This window comes from Propithecus coquereli, unplaced genomic scaffold (assembly GCF_000956105.1).
Source record: "Propithecus coquereli isolate 6110/MARCELLA unplaced genomic scaffold, Pcoq_1.0 Scaffold409, whole genome shotgun sequence".
Classification (NCBI taxonomy): domain Eukaryota; kingdom Metazoa; phylum Chordata; class Mammalia; order Primates; family Indriidae; genus Propithecus; species Propithecus coquereli.
In genome coordinates, this window is record NW_012149830.1 from 1776448 (window position 1) to 1792559 (window position 16112).

General features: G+C 49.9%; 1 protein-coding gene across 1 annotated transcript in view; it reads left to right on the top strand.

Annotated features, from left to right (window-relative positions):
* Nucleotides 1–16112, top strand: part of RAP1GAP2 (RAP1 GTPase activating protein 2) — a 188611-nt gene that overhangs the window by 113041 nt on the left and 59458 nt on the right. The window contains exon 4 of the mRNA XM_012653009.1: nt 15682–15717. Within this exon, the coding sequence (XP_012508463.1) occupies nt 15682–15717 (36 nt within the window). The remainder of the gene's footprint in view (nt 1–15681; nt 15718–16112) is intronic.

The window sequence follows — 16112 nt, forward strand, 5'->3', positions numbered from 1 at the left end:
CAGTGAGCTATGGTGATGTTGCCATTACACTCCACCCTGGGTGACAGACTGAGACCCTGTCTCAAAAAAGAAAAAAAAAAAAAGGTAAATGAAGCACTCTGTTTAACCAGCTGATAAGACACAAACCTGAGTCTTGTGATTTCAAGTTCAGTGTTCTTTTCACTACTCCGAGAAATAATTACCGAGTATAAGTAATTACTAAGTATCTACTACTGTATTTCATTGTTTCGAAGACACTTTCACCTCCCATCTTTTAACAACTCTGAAATTAGGATGTATCTGACAAGCAATAGCATGCCATAGTGTTTTCGCTTTCTTAGTGGTACATAAAATAATGTGCACCTTACAATGGATGTCACTTAGATTTCATGAAATCGGGTATGTGCACAACTCTGGTGTGTGTGGACCTGGTTTCTGCCTGCTGGAAGTTTACAGTTTAGAGGAAAGATCAGTCTTAGCTATTAATGTAAAACAGAATATGATATCTACCAAAACCAAATCAAGTGCGATGGGAATTCTGGCTGAGGGGCTTCAGAGGGATTTCAGAAGGATGGGTGAGATTCGGACTCTGAGCATACTGTCCCCCTGTACCAACCAGCTGATCTAAGCGACACACCAGAGCCCCACCCCATTAGCGTGGAGGTCCACAACTTGGACCTGGGAGGCTGGCTGTGGGTTTGCATTGTTGATGCTGCCTATTGACCTAGTTATTTATCTCTCAGCCTCAGTTTACTCAGCTATAAAGTGGGCATAAAAGAGTGCCTGCCTCACAGCTGGTCATGAGGATTAGATAAGAGAACATATGTAAAGTATTTAGTCAAGAGTCTGTCACATATACTGAGAGGTCAAAAAATGTCAGCCCTTCCCTGCCGCCCATGGTGAAATTAATTCTATAAATTTAACAGATTTTGAACTGACAGACGTTTGTTGGTCAATTGCTGTTGCTATGTGTCAGGCATGTAAAATGTTCACATTTGGCATCTTATTTCATCTTTGGGAATACGGGGGAGGGGGTCGGGGGTGGGGGGTTAGGGATCATTATTCCAATTTTGCAAATGAAGCAAATGAGGCCCGAGGTCCCACAGCTGGGTTGGGATTTGGATGCTGGTCTGACCCTCTGTCCAGCGTTGGACTACAGCTGCCAGTGAGAAATCACAGGCAAGGAAGGAAACACTGCGGATCTGGTGGGTTCGCTCGAGCTAGGGTATTTTATAATCGAATTATCACCGTTGGGCTGGGTTAAAAGGAAGAGAGGTCTCATTTGGAGGCTCAGGAGGCTAATTTGACAGAGGGAAATGTGTGCAGACCCTAATCTCCTCTCCCTGTCTCCACCTCTAGTGGCTAGTGGCCAGCTTTGCCGCACAAGAACCGCTGTTTGTCTCCCCAGCCTTCATGCCTTCTTCTGTGCGTGGCTGTCGGGGCTCCCTCTCCTGGCCTGTGGGCCCTCCCCTGACCCTGGAGAGATGTCAGGGTGTAGACATGCTGCCACCTCTGCTCACGTCCCTGCCAGGGGCTGTGGGCCCCCCTGGCCAGCCAGGAGTCCTCTTCCTGCCCTTGGAGTGTAACACAAACACTCTTACCTTCTCTCTACCTGTCCTCCCTCTTCCTCTCCATCCTCCCCATCTCAAACCTCTTTCACCCAGAACACTTGGCTCTGCTATTAACAGGCTGTGTGACCCTCAGCAGGCAAATTAACCTCTCTGAGCTTTAGTTACCACCCCACTCTCCCAACTGGATTATCGCGAGGGTCAAGTGGGAGGTGGTGTGAAGGAATCCCGGGTCTGGATATTGATTCGTGCTGTACCACTGTGTATTATAGGTGCAGAACTTGATTTTCTTTTAGCTCTTATCTACAACATGAGAATAACTCCCTCTGGAATGTCCTCCCTGACCCCCTTCCTTGCAGCGCAGCCGTGGCCCCCTCCTCTGTGTGTCCGTACAGGTGTTGGCTTACCTCTGTTCCTGCTCCTCTTTTATTGGGTTGTCATTATTTGCTTCTCTGATCGTCTTAGTCACTAGACTGAAGTCAATTCCTTTATTCAATTATTCATTGAGCAAGTATTTATGAGAACCTATGTGCCAGGTGCTGAGGTTACAAATGAATGAGAGAAACAGACAGTTAAACAAGACATTACAGTGCAGAGAGATGTGTTTTGATAGGGCGTGTGTAGGACCTGGGGGAGGGGTGGAGACCAGGAAGGCTTCCTGGAGGAGGTGATCTCCAAGTTAAGGCTTAAAGAATGAGTAGGAGTGAACAAATAAAGTGGAGTGGGTAGGAGAGGGAGGGAGGCTGATCTTCCCTGGGCCCCTCAGCTCCCAGCCAATGCCTGGCTCAGAGGAGATCAGTAAGTTCTCATCTCTCTTCCTCCTCCCTACCTTTGAATGCATTCCTGCCCAGAGGCAGGAGGTTGGATCACACACAGGTTTTCTGGACCCTGGGATGCTGTGGCCAAGGGGATTGCAGAAGTGTTCTGGATATGGCATGTCCTTCCAGCCCTGGCCATGTTCCTGGAATGGGCATGGCAGGGTGGGGCGGGGCAGGGGCTCTACTAAATGACTCATCAGCTCTGAGTAGGAATGGGGGTGAGCTAGAAGCAGGTGCAGGAAGGAGCAGGGAGGATGTTGAGGATGCAGAAGCCTTATCCTGGGTCCATTTTCCAGGAGAAGGAGAGAAGGGAATGGGACAGGGAGGCCCACGAGCTTGGCCGAATCGCTTCTCCTAAGATGGTCTTTTATGTCAAAGTTTTAAGAGTTGGAAGGGACATTGCCAGCTCTCTCTGCAGCTAGGGTTTCCTCAAGCACACAGTTCCTCCAAATGAAGGAGGTGCCCCTGTTCACATCCTAGAACTCTGCCTTCTCCTCCCCCTACCTCTTCTGACCTCCAGTGTTGTTTCAAACCCCTGGGGATGGACCCATGCCAAGGCCTTCTCTGCCTGGCCTCAATTGAGCTGTGCCCTCACTCAGCCCCTGGGTACATTTCCTGGCCCCTCTGTTCTCCCTTGGGAGGCTGGTAGGGTTTCTGGAGCTGGAGCAAGCGCAGAATGGGGCCGGGCTGGGGAGAGGAGATGGGCTGTGTGTCTGGTGGCAGGCTGGGCAGTACCGGGGAGGAAGGATCGGTGATCAGCACGGTTGCCATTTTCGGAGGGTATTTTGTGCCTCGCCTTGCACTGGACACGACATACACACTACCTCCTATTCTACAGCCACCTTGCAAAGTGGGTTACATGTCTCCCATTGTACAGATACAGCAACTGAGCCTCAGAGGCTGAGTGAACAGCCCTCACGGCTTGGCAGCAGCAGAGCCCCGAGTCGGTAGCTTGCCTGCTGCACACTAGGTCTGGAGCTATTTCTGCCATACCCCACTGCCTTGTTTTGAGGGATTTAAAAGTTCATTCCTTTCCTTCTGAGCTGGGGACCTTGCTTTCCTCCCAAAGCTGGAACGGGACCGAGGCCTTGGATGGGCATGGAGTGTGACGTGTTTATTAGTGTTAGAAAGAGACTGTGAGGCCCAGGGGAGCCCTGCGCTGAGCTCCGGGCCGGCTCCTCCCTCCCTGCACTTGTGCTCCTAACAGCACCTCTGGCGCTCTGGGCCCCAGCTGGAGCTGCAGTTATAGGTCTCCCCAAGCTATTCCCTTTATTTATTTTTAATTTTTCTTATGGGATAGCCACAGGCCATGAGGACTGCTCTCTTTATTTAAAGCACATTGATAATAAATTAAAAAAAAAAAAGAGTAATACAATTCAATGCCTTAAAAAAAATCTAGGCTGTTCCTGAAAGAAAACAGTTTCCTATGCCCCTGCACCCCTTCCCACAACCCCGGCCCCCTAAGCAACCATTTGCTCTTTTAGCTGTTTCTTCAGACCTGTTACGCTCTGCGAGGGCTGCTGGAAGGCCTCTGAAGATGCAGGAGCTCATCTTTCTTTTACTTGGTTTTTATTTTTCTTGCACCTAGGGCTTCCCAATTCCCAGATGGGAAAATCGAGGCCCCAGCCAAATGGGGCTGCCTTGAGCCCCGCAGCACACCAGGCACTGGGTCGTCTTCAGGCTTGGCGCTGTGGCTGGCATCCTGGCCCCAGGCCTGCCTTCCGTCGGCCTCACAGGCGTCGAGAACTCACTCAGGGCAGGGGTAGAAGGGAAAGAATGCTTCTCACCCTTTATTTCCTAGTCCCAATGGGTTTCCTCTTATAACCTCCTGGCATGGTGCCTCTCCCTTGGGAGGGACCCCTTGTCCTTATGACATATGATGTGTGGCAGCTCCGTCAGCCCTGGGCTCCCCAGAAAAACAACACTGGCAGAAGAAGGGTCAAAGGTCAGGGCTAGTAAATGCGGACTAACAACTTCGGGCGGACACCCAAATCCTGCAGTTCCTTGTTTGATCTTAAGGAAGTTGTCCAACGTCAGCAGCAGCAGCAACAGCAGCTGCCGCCGTGGTGGTAGCAGCAGCTGCAGCTGCAGCGTTGCTAAGGCAGACAGAGCCCCCCGACTCACAGGGCACAGGCACTGGCGGAAGATGATGGATTTCTTAAAGAACCTTTTGGTAAGTGTCCAGGGGCTGTGGAGGAATTTCTGTCCAGGCCCTGCTGTCTGGCGCGGGTGGGAGGCAGAGGCCCTCCTACTGTCACCTGGCAGGAAGCCCCTTGTGGCTGTGTCCTGCCGTGGGTCATAAAAGCCACCTGTCACTCAGAGGAAGGAGGATCAGAGATCAGGGACAGAGGGGACTCTGTGTGGGGGACATGGGAGGGCAGGGGACAGAGTTGGGACCAGGCCTTTCTTCCCTGGCCTGGAGGTTTGGGATGGGTCCCAACACGGGGCTGGAGAGAGCTCACCTGTATGTCCTCTGAGAAGGCTTCTTGGCTCCGTGTCAGGGCCCGAGGGGACCCATTGCCGCGAAACCGGTGGGAGTTTCCAGGGTGAGAGAGGGAGGGACTCTTCAGCTGGGCTTCCGCCTGGCTCGGACACTTGGAGCTGGCCAGGCCGGTCCCCTGCGTCCCGCTCCTCTCTTCTTCGTGCTCTGCGTCCTGTCACAGAGCTTCAGTGTGTATGGCCAGTGTGAAACTCAGTGTGGTGGGTCCTATCCTGTGCTCCCAAGCCAGGTTGTCCCTAGAGGCTCCGTAGAACCCCCTCTTCCAGCCTTGCCAGGCCCTTTGTGCCCACTCCTGGTGAACACACGCGGGGGCTGCCCAGACTTGGCCAGGTCAGGACTGCTGGGCTCTTCCTCATTCACACCCCTGCCTGCTGCTAGCCGGGGGCTGTCTTCTTGTCCCCCTCTCCCTCCTTGGCTGTGCTGTCTTCTTTTTCTCTAGGGTAGCTGTGGTGACAGTTCAGGGATGAGTGTGGAGAGCGACAGGGCACTTGTTTGGAGGGGTTGGACCAAGGAGTTCCCCAGTCCGGGGCTGTGCCACCACTGGCTCTAGGACTGGGCTGGGGGACGGGTGACCTTGTGAGCCGACAGAAATGGCCTGGCCTCTCTGGACCGTGGCCGGGGGTGGGCAGAGGTATATCAGAGGGTTTTCAGCTGGGGACTGATGTCCTCTGATTTATCATTCAAAAAGACCAAGTGACTGTTGTATGGGAACTGATCAGAGAGGGGTCAGGAGGGAGGCAGGAGCCTGAGGAGGAGGCTGCCGCGTGGTCCAGCCGAGGCACGATGAGGTGATGGGTGCAGTGGAGGTGGTGAGAAGTGGTCAGACTTGCAGGAGGAGTGGATGTGGGGACTGAGGGGTAGAGAAATCAATGATACTCTTAGGGTTTTGTCCCGAGCGTCAGGATGGGCGGAGGTACTGCTCAGTGCGATGGGGAGACTGGCTGGGGTAGAGGAAGGTTTTTGAGGGAAAGAACAAGAGTTCTGTTTTGGGCTCGTGAAGTTCGAGATGGCTATCGAACACGCATGTGAGATGTTGAGTGGGCAAACCCAGATGGATCTGGATTTGAGTTCTGGTTCTGCCCTTACTAAGTGTGTTCACTTTGGGCAAGTTGTATAACCACTCTAAGCCTCCAACACTCTAACCTCCCCTCCCTGGGCGCTTGTGAAGCTTGTGGGGTGGCATTTATAAAGTGCCTGTTCTAGTGCCCAGTGCCTGGCACATCATAGGTGCTCAACAGAGGATACTCTTGGATTTCCTAAAGCTTTGCTTTTATCGTCTCATTTTCCAGCTCAGGAATATTCAATGGCTCCCTATTGTCCAGAGTAGAACTTGAAATTTGTGCACTGGGGGCTAATTAGGCTCATAGAATTATTGTGTTTGGGTCCACATAGAGATTTTTAAAAAATTGAGTTGATTAATAATGTATAAAAATTGAGAAGGCTCACATAAAATTTGGATTTCTGGCTTTTCTTGAAAACTTGAAAATTCCAGCAACATTGAGCTTGCATTTCTGCTTGGCAGCTTGGTTAGAGGTAAGTGGCAGCCACCCCTTTTGGAATGGGCGTGTGCTCTTCAGTTCACCCTTGTCTCACTCCTGTGCTCGCTTTTTAAAATTGAGGTGAAATTTATATAACATAAAATTAATCAGTTTAAAGTGAACGAGTCCATGGCATTTAGTACATTCACAGTGTTGCATAGATACCACCTTCATCTAGTTTCAAAATATTTTCATTATCCCCCAGATAAAACCCCATTAAGTGGTTTCTTCCTACTCTCTCCTCCCCGCCAGCCCCTGGTAACCACCAGTTTGTTTTGTCTTTATGGATTTACCCATTCTAGATATTTTATATAAATGGAATCATTATGCTTCTGCACAGCAAAGGAAACAACCAACAGAGTGAAAAAGGCAGCCTACAGAATGGGAGAAAACATTTGCAAACCATGTATCTGATAAGGGGTTAATTTCCAAAATACACAAGGAACTCTTACAACTCAATAGCAAAAAAACTAACCTGATTGGAAAAGTGTACTAAAGAGTTGAGTAGACATTTCTCTAAAGAAAGCATTCAGATGGCCAACAGGCATATGAAAAGATGCTCAACATCATTAATCATCAGGGAAATGCAAATCAAAACCACAATGAGATATTACCTCACACCTGTTAGTATCAAAAACACAAAAGATAACAAGCGTTGGTGGGGATGTGGAGAAATTGGAACCCTTGGAACACTGTTGGTGGGAATGTAAAATGGCGCAGCTGCTATGGAAAACAGTATGGAGATTCCTCAAAAAGTTAAATAACTTAAAAATAGAACTACCAGCTTCATTCTTTTGCATGTGGGTATTCAGCTTTTTCCTGCACCATTTGTTGAAAAGACTATTCTTTCTCTAGGATTGGTCTTGGCACCCTTGTCAAAAATAGTTGGCCATAGATGTGTGGGTTTATCTCTGGACTCTTAATTCTCTTGTATTGGTTTCAATGTCTATCCTGATGCCAGTATCGTACTGTTTTGATCACTTAGCTGTGTAGCAAGTTTTGAAATTGGAAGTATGAGTTCTCCAGCTTTGTTCTTCCTTTTCAAAAATGTTTTGGCTATTCTGGATGGAGTTTCCATATTAAGTTTAGGATCAGCTTTTCAATTTCTACACACATACAAAAAAGACATCTAGGATTTTGATAGGGATTACATTAAATCCGTAGGTCACTTTCCATGGTATTGTCATCTGTATAATATTAAATCTTCCAGGCCTGGTGCAGTGGCTCACACCTGTAATCCTAGCACTCTGGGAGGCTGAGGCAGGAGGATTGCTTGAGCTCAGGAGTTTGAGACCAGCCTGAGCAAGAGCAAGAACCTGTCTCTACTAAAAATAGAAAAAAAAAATTAGCCAGTTGTGGCACGAGCCTGTAGTCCCAGCTACTCTGGAGGCTGAGGCAGGAGGGTTGCTTGAGCCCCGGAGTGTGAGGTTGCAGCGAACTATGATGATGCCACTGTATTCTAGCTGGGGCAACAGAGTGAGACTCTGTCTCAAACAAACAAACAAAAAAAACGTTTCCGATCCATGAACACGGGATGATATTTCATTTATTTAGATCTTCTTTAATTTGTTTCAGCAATGTTTTGTAGTGTTCTGTGTATTAGTCTTTTGGTTAAATTTATTCCTATGTATTCTTTTTGATGCTATTGTAAATGGAATTGTTTTCTTAATTTTTCTTTTCTGATTGTTTATTGCTAATGTACAGATACAACTGATTTTTGTACCCTGCAATTTTGCTGACTTCCTTTGTCAGCTCTAGTAGGGTTTTCTTTTGTGAGTGTGTGTGTGTGTGTGTGTGTGTGTGTGTGTGTGAATTCTTTGAGGTTTTCTATGTAGGACCATGTCATCTGAAAATAGAGATAGTTTTACTTTTTCCTTTCATTGTGGACGCCTTTTATTTCTTTGCTCTGGCTAGAACTTTCAGCACATTGAATAGTAGTGGTGAAGTTGGGCTTCCTTGTTTTGTTCCTAATCTTAGTGGGATAGCATTTAGTCTTTCACCATAGAGTGTGATGTTAGCTATGTTTTTTTTCAATGCCCTTTATGTTGAGGAAGTTCCCTTTTATTCCTAGTTTTCTGAGTGTCTATATCATAAAAAGATACTGGATTTTGTCAGATGCTTTTTCTGCATCATTTGAGATAATCATGTGAGTTTTTTCCCCTTTATTCTATTAATGTGATACATTACATTGATTTCCTTATGTTGAACCAAGCTTGCATTCCAGGGGTAAATCCCACTTGGTCATGGTATATCATAATATGCTGTTGGATTCGGTTTGCTGGTATTTTTTTTGAGGATTTTTTGCCTCTATATTCATGAGGGATATTGGTCTGTAGTTTTCTTGTGGTTCCTTTGCATGGCTTCTGTAATCCTGGCCTCACAGAATGAGTTAGGAAGTGTTCCCTCCTCTTCTGTTTTTGGAAGCATTTGAGAAGGATTGGTGTTAATTCTTCTTTAAATGTTTGGTGGACTTCACTATGAAGCCATCTGGTCCTGGACTTTTCTTTGTTGGGAAGTTTTTAATTACTACTGATTCAATCTCTTTACTTCTTACCCCTTCACTCTTTTAGGATGCTTGCCTCGTGCCTGTAGTCATTTGCATCTTCGAGTCCTGTCTTAGAGATTTAAATGAGTCTGCCTAATTTAAGATGTTCTATAAAAACCCTGCCATCTTCCCACCCTTCCCCACCTTGCCCCGTCTCTGCTCTGGCATCTCTGCTCAGAGATGGTCCCTCTCACATACCACTGACCTTAATCACGATTAATTCCATAGGTCAGTGGTTTTCAAAGTGTGATCACCTAGAAACTTGTTAGAAATGCAAATTTTCTGGCCAAGAATCAGAAGCTCTAGGGGTGGAGGGTAGGAAGCTTGGTTTAGTAAGCCTCCCGGTGATTCTATTGCATTACCACTGCCACAGGTAGTAGAGAGCCATTGCAGGCTCCTGGCCCCAGGTGACATTGTGAAGCGGTGCCTCTGAAGGGCCGTAGCAGCAGAGGAGCTGTGAGCACGGGAGTGGATGGGAGGGGGGCCAAAGAAGGGGAAGAGGAGCAAGCAGGCTGTTTGGTGGGCGTGGCGGGGGGAGACTAGGTTGGAACAGGACCTGATTCTGGAGGGCGACTTATCACGGGGGCCCTCACCTGGCTGTCCAGTGTGAGGTGTGCAGTCTGCAGCCGGGGAATAGACAGCTTGTACTTGCCGGAACACTGGCCCGTCCAGCCCTGACTCTAACCAGCCCTGCCTACTCCCAGGCCTGAGACTCAGGCATCACTGCCTGCTTCATTCTCATCTTGCCCATTAGAGTATTCAATCATTCATTCAGTGAATGTTTCTTGAGCATCTACTATAGGCCAGGCAGTTGTAGGCCCAGGGATACGGCAGTGAACACGATAAACAGAGAGTCCTCCCCTCAAGGACCTTCTATGCTGGTGAACGACCCTTCTGCAGCCAGGCTGGCAGCCAGCCGCCCCGATGATGGGGACCTCTGAGCCTGCAGTGGAGCCGGGCAGTGTGGTGTGCTTGGTGGTCGGGCAGCCGTGGTACTCCCGACCTAGCTCCCGAGGAGGCATGTGCTCTGGGTTCCTGGTTCCCCCAGCTTTCCAAAAACCTCTTTATAAAACTTTCTAGAAGGCATTTTCTTTTGTGATGTCTTCCTGCTCTGTAAGGACGAGAAACTTGCTCTGATCCGTTTTTTTCCTCCCCCCAGCACCGCCCGGCTGGCATTGCCACCCCATTTTCCTGGGACCTATGTAGGTGGAAAATACCTTCTTCTTCATGCTTCTCTTGCAATGTTTCTGGTTGCTGTTGACATGCCTTTGTCCCCCCAATGTGTGTCCTGGGTTGAGGTGGGCAGGGATAATGAGACAATCACTATGGTGCTATTGAGCGATCTGTGTGTCGGGTGCGTGGCAGGCTCTGCACACTGCCCCTGTGGTCCTTCCATAGCCCTGCTCCAGGGCACAGCACGCTCAGACAGCGTTGTCCTGTGCTGTGAGCGGTGGGTGTGCGGTACATCCTGGGGGCGGGGTGAGTAGCAAAGCTGCTCACACACAGACACACCCCTGCCTCCAGAAGCAGAGAAGAGCCCAGAGCTAGGGACTGGCAGGCTGCAGGTGGGTGGCAGTGGGCGTCACTTCTCCAACTAGGGTCAGAGAGGGGGAGGAGGAGAGAGAGGCGAGCGTGTTGGTGGGAGTCTCACAAGCTGGGGTGCAATAAGGAGGAAAGACCAAGTGGCCACCTGTCTGCAGGGAGAAGCCACATCCACGTGTAGATCTGCTGTGGACCAGAGGGAGACAGGCGGGGCGCTCCTCCCGTGGGAAGGGCACAAGGTGGTGAGATGGGCGGCAGTGGCCCTCCTGTGCCCACACAAACGTCATATTCTTGCGTTGCTTCTACTTCTTTACAGCCTGGGCAATGGGCTGGCATCAGAGCGGCAGGTAGGGACACAGGGATAGATTTCTCAAGGTTTCCCAAACCTCAGTTACTCACTCCTTGCAGTTCCCATTCACATCTGTTCCTGCTACCTGGACCTCCTCCAGCATTCTCTCCGCAAGGAACACCAGGTGGTTTCCACATCAGGAGGTGGGGAGGACAGGGTCTGCGCCTGGAGCAAACCCCAGGACCTTGGCCGAGTGCTGGCTCTGTGTGGTTATCGCACAGCCCACTGGACTGGCCGTTAGAGCAGAGCCCACGGGGAAATGCTGGCCGCCGCCCCGATTTGGGTGTCAACAGCTGTTGCTAATAATAAATTAGACAGCTGAGCTGAGGCTGCTATTGCGTGGAGGCCGAATTAACATTCCTCTGTGAAAATCCAGTAGCTTCCTGATGGAGGGAGATCCCCTTCCTAAGGGTGCCTTGGGCAGGACGTTAGTCTGCCCTAAAGGGCCTGTGTGACAATGCCAGAGAGTCAGTGAGCACTTATTGAGTGCCTGCTGTGTGTGGCAATCTCAGGGTGTGTGGACAAGGGTGGGCCTGAAGGGCTGGAGCTGCCGTTCCAGGCTGGCCTGAGTCACCCTGCCTCTGAGTGGAAAAGGAGACTCGCTCTCTGCCAAGGCTGGAACTGTCCCACTGGAAAGTTCAACGAGTCACTGAGAAGTGGGGCCAACCTGGCCGAGACCAAGTTGCCACTGGCTGATTTCTGCTCCCGGGCACAGTCCGTGCAGGAATCGCGCCCCCAGCGCATTACTCACGGCTGAGGCTGAATCACAGCCCTTCTTCTCACCACCCGCGCCAGGCCCGAGGCCATGCGGCATCTTCACTCGGAAACACGGACCCGTCTTTACTAATGGTCTAAACACACCATCCCTGGGGAGACCAATGAAGTCAGCAAAGCTAAGTCTCCCAAAGCAAGACCGTCTCCCAGCAGGACAAGCGCGTTTCTAGGGTGAGCTTTCTCATAGTTCCTTCTAGTAGCTGCTACTGACTGGGCATTTGCTGCGGACCAGGTCCTTGCTGTTTTTTTTTAAACATAATTAACCCATTTATTATAGGTGAGTGATGTCTGAAAAGGCAGAGCATCTACTGGTCTGTCAATTCCTTCGGTCTTCTGATGGTGGATGTCACTGTGGCCAGGAAGTGGTGCCGTACGTCACGGCACCAGCGACTGTTTTCACGCAGGAACCGCGGTGCCAGCACCCACAGCTCGTCTCTTCATCTTGGTTTTGCCACAGAATGAGCAAATGCACTTGGATTGATGTCTGGTTTCACTTTTGGTCACCATTTTCCAGAAGGAGGTACCATAGTGGGTCCCATATTTACCGACCATTCTGACCTCCTTGGTCTGTTTGGCCATGTCGCCGCAAACTACGTCCCAGCCCAGAGAGGACAAGCACTTCTTATAGATGTCCTCACTTCATCCACGTAAGAGCCCTGAAAGTCAGGGATTGATTCAGTTTTCAGGTGAGGAAATGAAGTAAGGATTTGCGAGGTTCATGTGCCTCGTGCCACACAGCTGGGCAGCAGCGGGTGGGCCACTCCCTGGGTCTGGGCTTTGCCCACTTGGCCCTACTGTCTCCTGTGTCTTCCTGCTGCCCCCAAACCTAGGTTGCTCTGCACTGCCTTGCTGGTTAGGCCGAAATTCCTGGCATTCAGCATCTCTCAGGCCCGGACCCCAGCTCTCCTTTCCTGACTGATCTTCAAGGTGTCTGAGCCAGAGGACGAGGTCCAGCCGGCCGATCCACTTACCATGTGTCAAACACATGTCGTGCGTCTTCCCTTCCCACCTTTGCCCACGTGGTTCCTGCTGCCTAGGTACCACACCCTCTTCATCCCTCTCTATCAAGTGGTTTCTCTTTATCCTGTAAGGTCTACCTGCGATGCCATGTTTTGCAAGAAGCCTTCCTTGATGTGTTGGTTTTAAGATATGTCCCCAAATTCTTTGATGCTTCTCTCTTTAAGAGGTGGAACCCAATTCCTCTCCTCCAGTCTGGGCTGGACTTGGGCACTCACTTCTAATGGATAGAATAAAGTGGAAGTGACGGTGTAGGATTTCAGACTAGGTCATAAACGATCTGTGGCTTCCTCTGTGTGTGTGTGCTCTCTCTCATTGCTCGTTCTGGGGCAAGTTACCTGCCATGTTTTGAGGACCCTCAAGCAGCCTGTGCAGAGGTGCATGTGATGAGGCACCGAGGCCTCCTGCCAATATCCACACAATGCGCCACGTGGGTGCTGCGGCCCCAGTTGAGCCTTCAGATGACAGCAGCCCCTGCTCACATCCTGATTGCAACCACGTGGGAAACCCTGAGCCAGACCTGCACCGCTGAGCCACTCCTGAATTCCTGACCACAGAAACTGTTTTCAGCCACTAAGTTTTGGAGTAATTTACACAGCAATGGAGAATTGCACTTGGCCTCCCAGCAAGAAGTGCTTCATGTCCTCTCAGAACCACCGTGGCGCTGGTCATTACAACATAACCTGTCTCATAATTAAGATCAAGTACTCTGGAAGTTGGTCCCTTGCCTCACACTTACTTCCAGCATCCACTTCATGCCCTAAAGATGCTTAAAAGGGTGGGGTTATCTGATTGACCGAAGGAAGGACATTGTCTAAGAATATACCTAAAGAATTTTCTGATGGCCAGTTTGCATGGATAACAGAGAGTGAGCTGGATTTGGGGGTGATTCAGGGGAGCGTCTTAGTTTTTAATACACAGAACCAAGGATGCACTCGGGAATGAATCGGTCTGCATCCAGGGGCTTTCTGCAGGCCCGTAGGCTGTGTACCTGTGTCCCTGGACCCACTCTGTTACGAAGCTAGGGGAGGCAAAGACAGGACTGGCAGGGCCTCCACTTACGTGTCAAAGTCTTAAAAACATTGACTAATTGCAAAAATAATTTATAGTTATTTTAGGAAATTAAAAAAATACTGAAAAGCAAAAAGGGAGAAAAAAATCATCCTTACCCTCTACCTCATTTTGCCCGTGTATCATTCAAGATATTTTTCTCTGGAGGGGTGGTGCATATACTCATGCGGTCTTATATGTATAAACACAAACATGTTTTTATCCTTAATTGAAAAAAGTGCAATCATCTTGTTTGAAACCCTATTTTTCTCACTTAGCAATGCATTGTGAATCTTTGCACTTGCATAATCAACACAGATCTCCTCTCGTATTTTTTGTATGGGCATACTGCCTGGCATTATTTTCTTTTTCCCTCACTGGTGGGTACTTTTTTCCTACTTTTTGGCCTATAAACAATGCTGTGACAAACATCTTTGCATGTGTGTCCTTGTGCTGTTGCCCAGACACTAGGGTAAATTCCCCAGAGCAGGTTCATTGGACCAAAGGATGTGAAAATTTTAAAGGCTTTGGACACATAGTGCCAAATTGTCCTTTAGAAAGGTTGTACCAGCATGCACTTACCTACGGTTCCTGCGTCCTTGCCAACATTGGCCAATCTGATGGATGAAAGATGTTGTCTTATTATTATCTCAATTTCTTAAATAAATGGGTTGTGCATATTTCCATGAGTTTATTGCTGGGTCAGAGGTCTGTGTATTTACAGTGTTGACTGTTTCTGCTCCATTGTCCTTTTTCTGCTCATCTTTCTATCCATACTGATTTGTATTAGCTCTTTATGTTTGTGATCTTGGTCTCCCAGAGACTGGAGTTGGTTAGAATGTGCGGCGTGGTTGGTGCATTTGTACCCAGAGTGAGTGGGAAGGGTGGGCTTGGGATCTGGGTGTTTGGTGGCTGCTTCTGGTTAAGGGTGTTGGATGTGGATGCCCCACGCCCACCCCTGTGCAGTCACACATGGGGTATCCAGACCCTAGATCCCGAAATGCTGGCAGGTCAGAGGCTTTTTGCAGGGCTGTGTCCCTCCAGGTGACTCCACAGAGGTCCTTCCTGTGGTGGCCCTGAGGACTCTGAGAGCAGTGGGAGCTCCGGGCAGTTGTGGCCCATTGGTGCCTGCAGAGGAAGGGAGTGTCTGGAGGCTCCACCCGTGCGTGAAGAAGTGACCACGAGCACTGGGGGACTTTTGAGGGGCCCTGCATGTGTTTTGTTAGGGCAGAGCTTGCAGCCCCTGCCCCACCATTCCACTTCCTTTTTCTCCTTTTTGTCTTAACTGGAGTTTACAACAGTAGCACCAAAGTAAGTTAAAGGTTTGGACAAATGCAGTTTGAGATTTTAAAAATAATCCCTCCAGGGCCCTGGAGGTTGTAGCTCAGTGGTTTTCAGGCTTTGCTCCCCAAGCGTTAGGGTCCCAAAGCAGTGCCCGGGGGGCAGGGGACAGGGGCAGGCAGAGGTGGCACATCAGGGGCTCAAGCCCCACGTGGCTGCTCTGGCGGCAGCGGCTGTGCTGTCCTCGCGTTGCTACAGCTGGGTTCTGAGTGAGATTTTCTACAAGGAGACAGAAGGGCTCTGTTGCCATAGAAGTTGGAAAACTACTTGAGTTGGACGTCTTGGCCCCACTGTTGGATTGAACACATCCCACACATGGTTCCTGCTGGAGGCTGAATCCTGGGGCTGTCAGGCATTTTGGGGAGCTTGGTTTTTCCCAGGGGCCCCCACATCCCCCTTCCCGGACAGACCAAGTGGCTGCTCTCCCCTCGGCCATTCGCCAGCCCCAGCGTGTTTTATTTTCTGTTTTGTTGCATGAGGTGTTCTGGCCCTCCGGCCCTGCAAAGGCAAAATCAAATTATCTTCTCTCTTGATCCAAATGAATTTTGTCCCTGGGGAAGCCCCAGGCTCAGCTTCCAGACAGCTGGTGAGGAAGAGGCTTTCTCGGCCAACCTCCTGGCTAATCCCTGTCTTTCTCTCCCCACCCTTTGTGTCTTTCAGTCCGCGGAGTTCTTCGAGATGCTGGAGAAAATGCAGGTGAGTGTGCGTCCCCAAACCAGGGGGGGAGCTGAGCCCCAGATGTCGGTGCCGTGGGGCAGAACTCAGGTGCCTTGGAGGGAGGGGCAGAGGAGAGACACGCACAGTCCCCTGGGCCTGGACAACCTGAGGCAATTTTGCTGTTGAAGGGCACAGAGTACTTTGGGAAGACTCCTGCCTGCAGGATGGGGAGGATAAAAAGCAAAACTTCCCCAGCAGAGCAGCCAGGGATTCCATGAACCCCATGGATGTGGCAAGGGTTTGGCAGGGTACGTTGTTCCTGGAATGAGTTGGAAAGAAAGCCTGAAAAAACCAGCCCTTCTTAGAGGACTCATCTCAGGTCTGGGGGGCAGATCCACAGGGTGGGAGGCAGACCTGAGTTCAAATCCTGCACC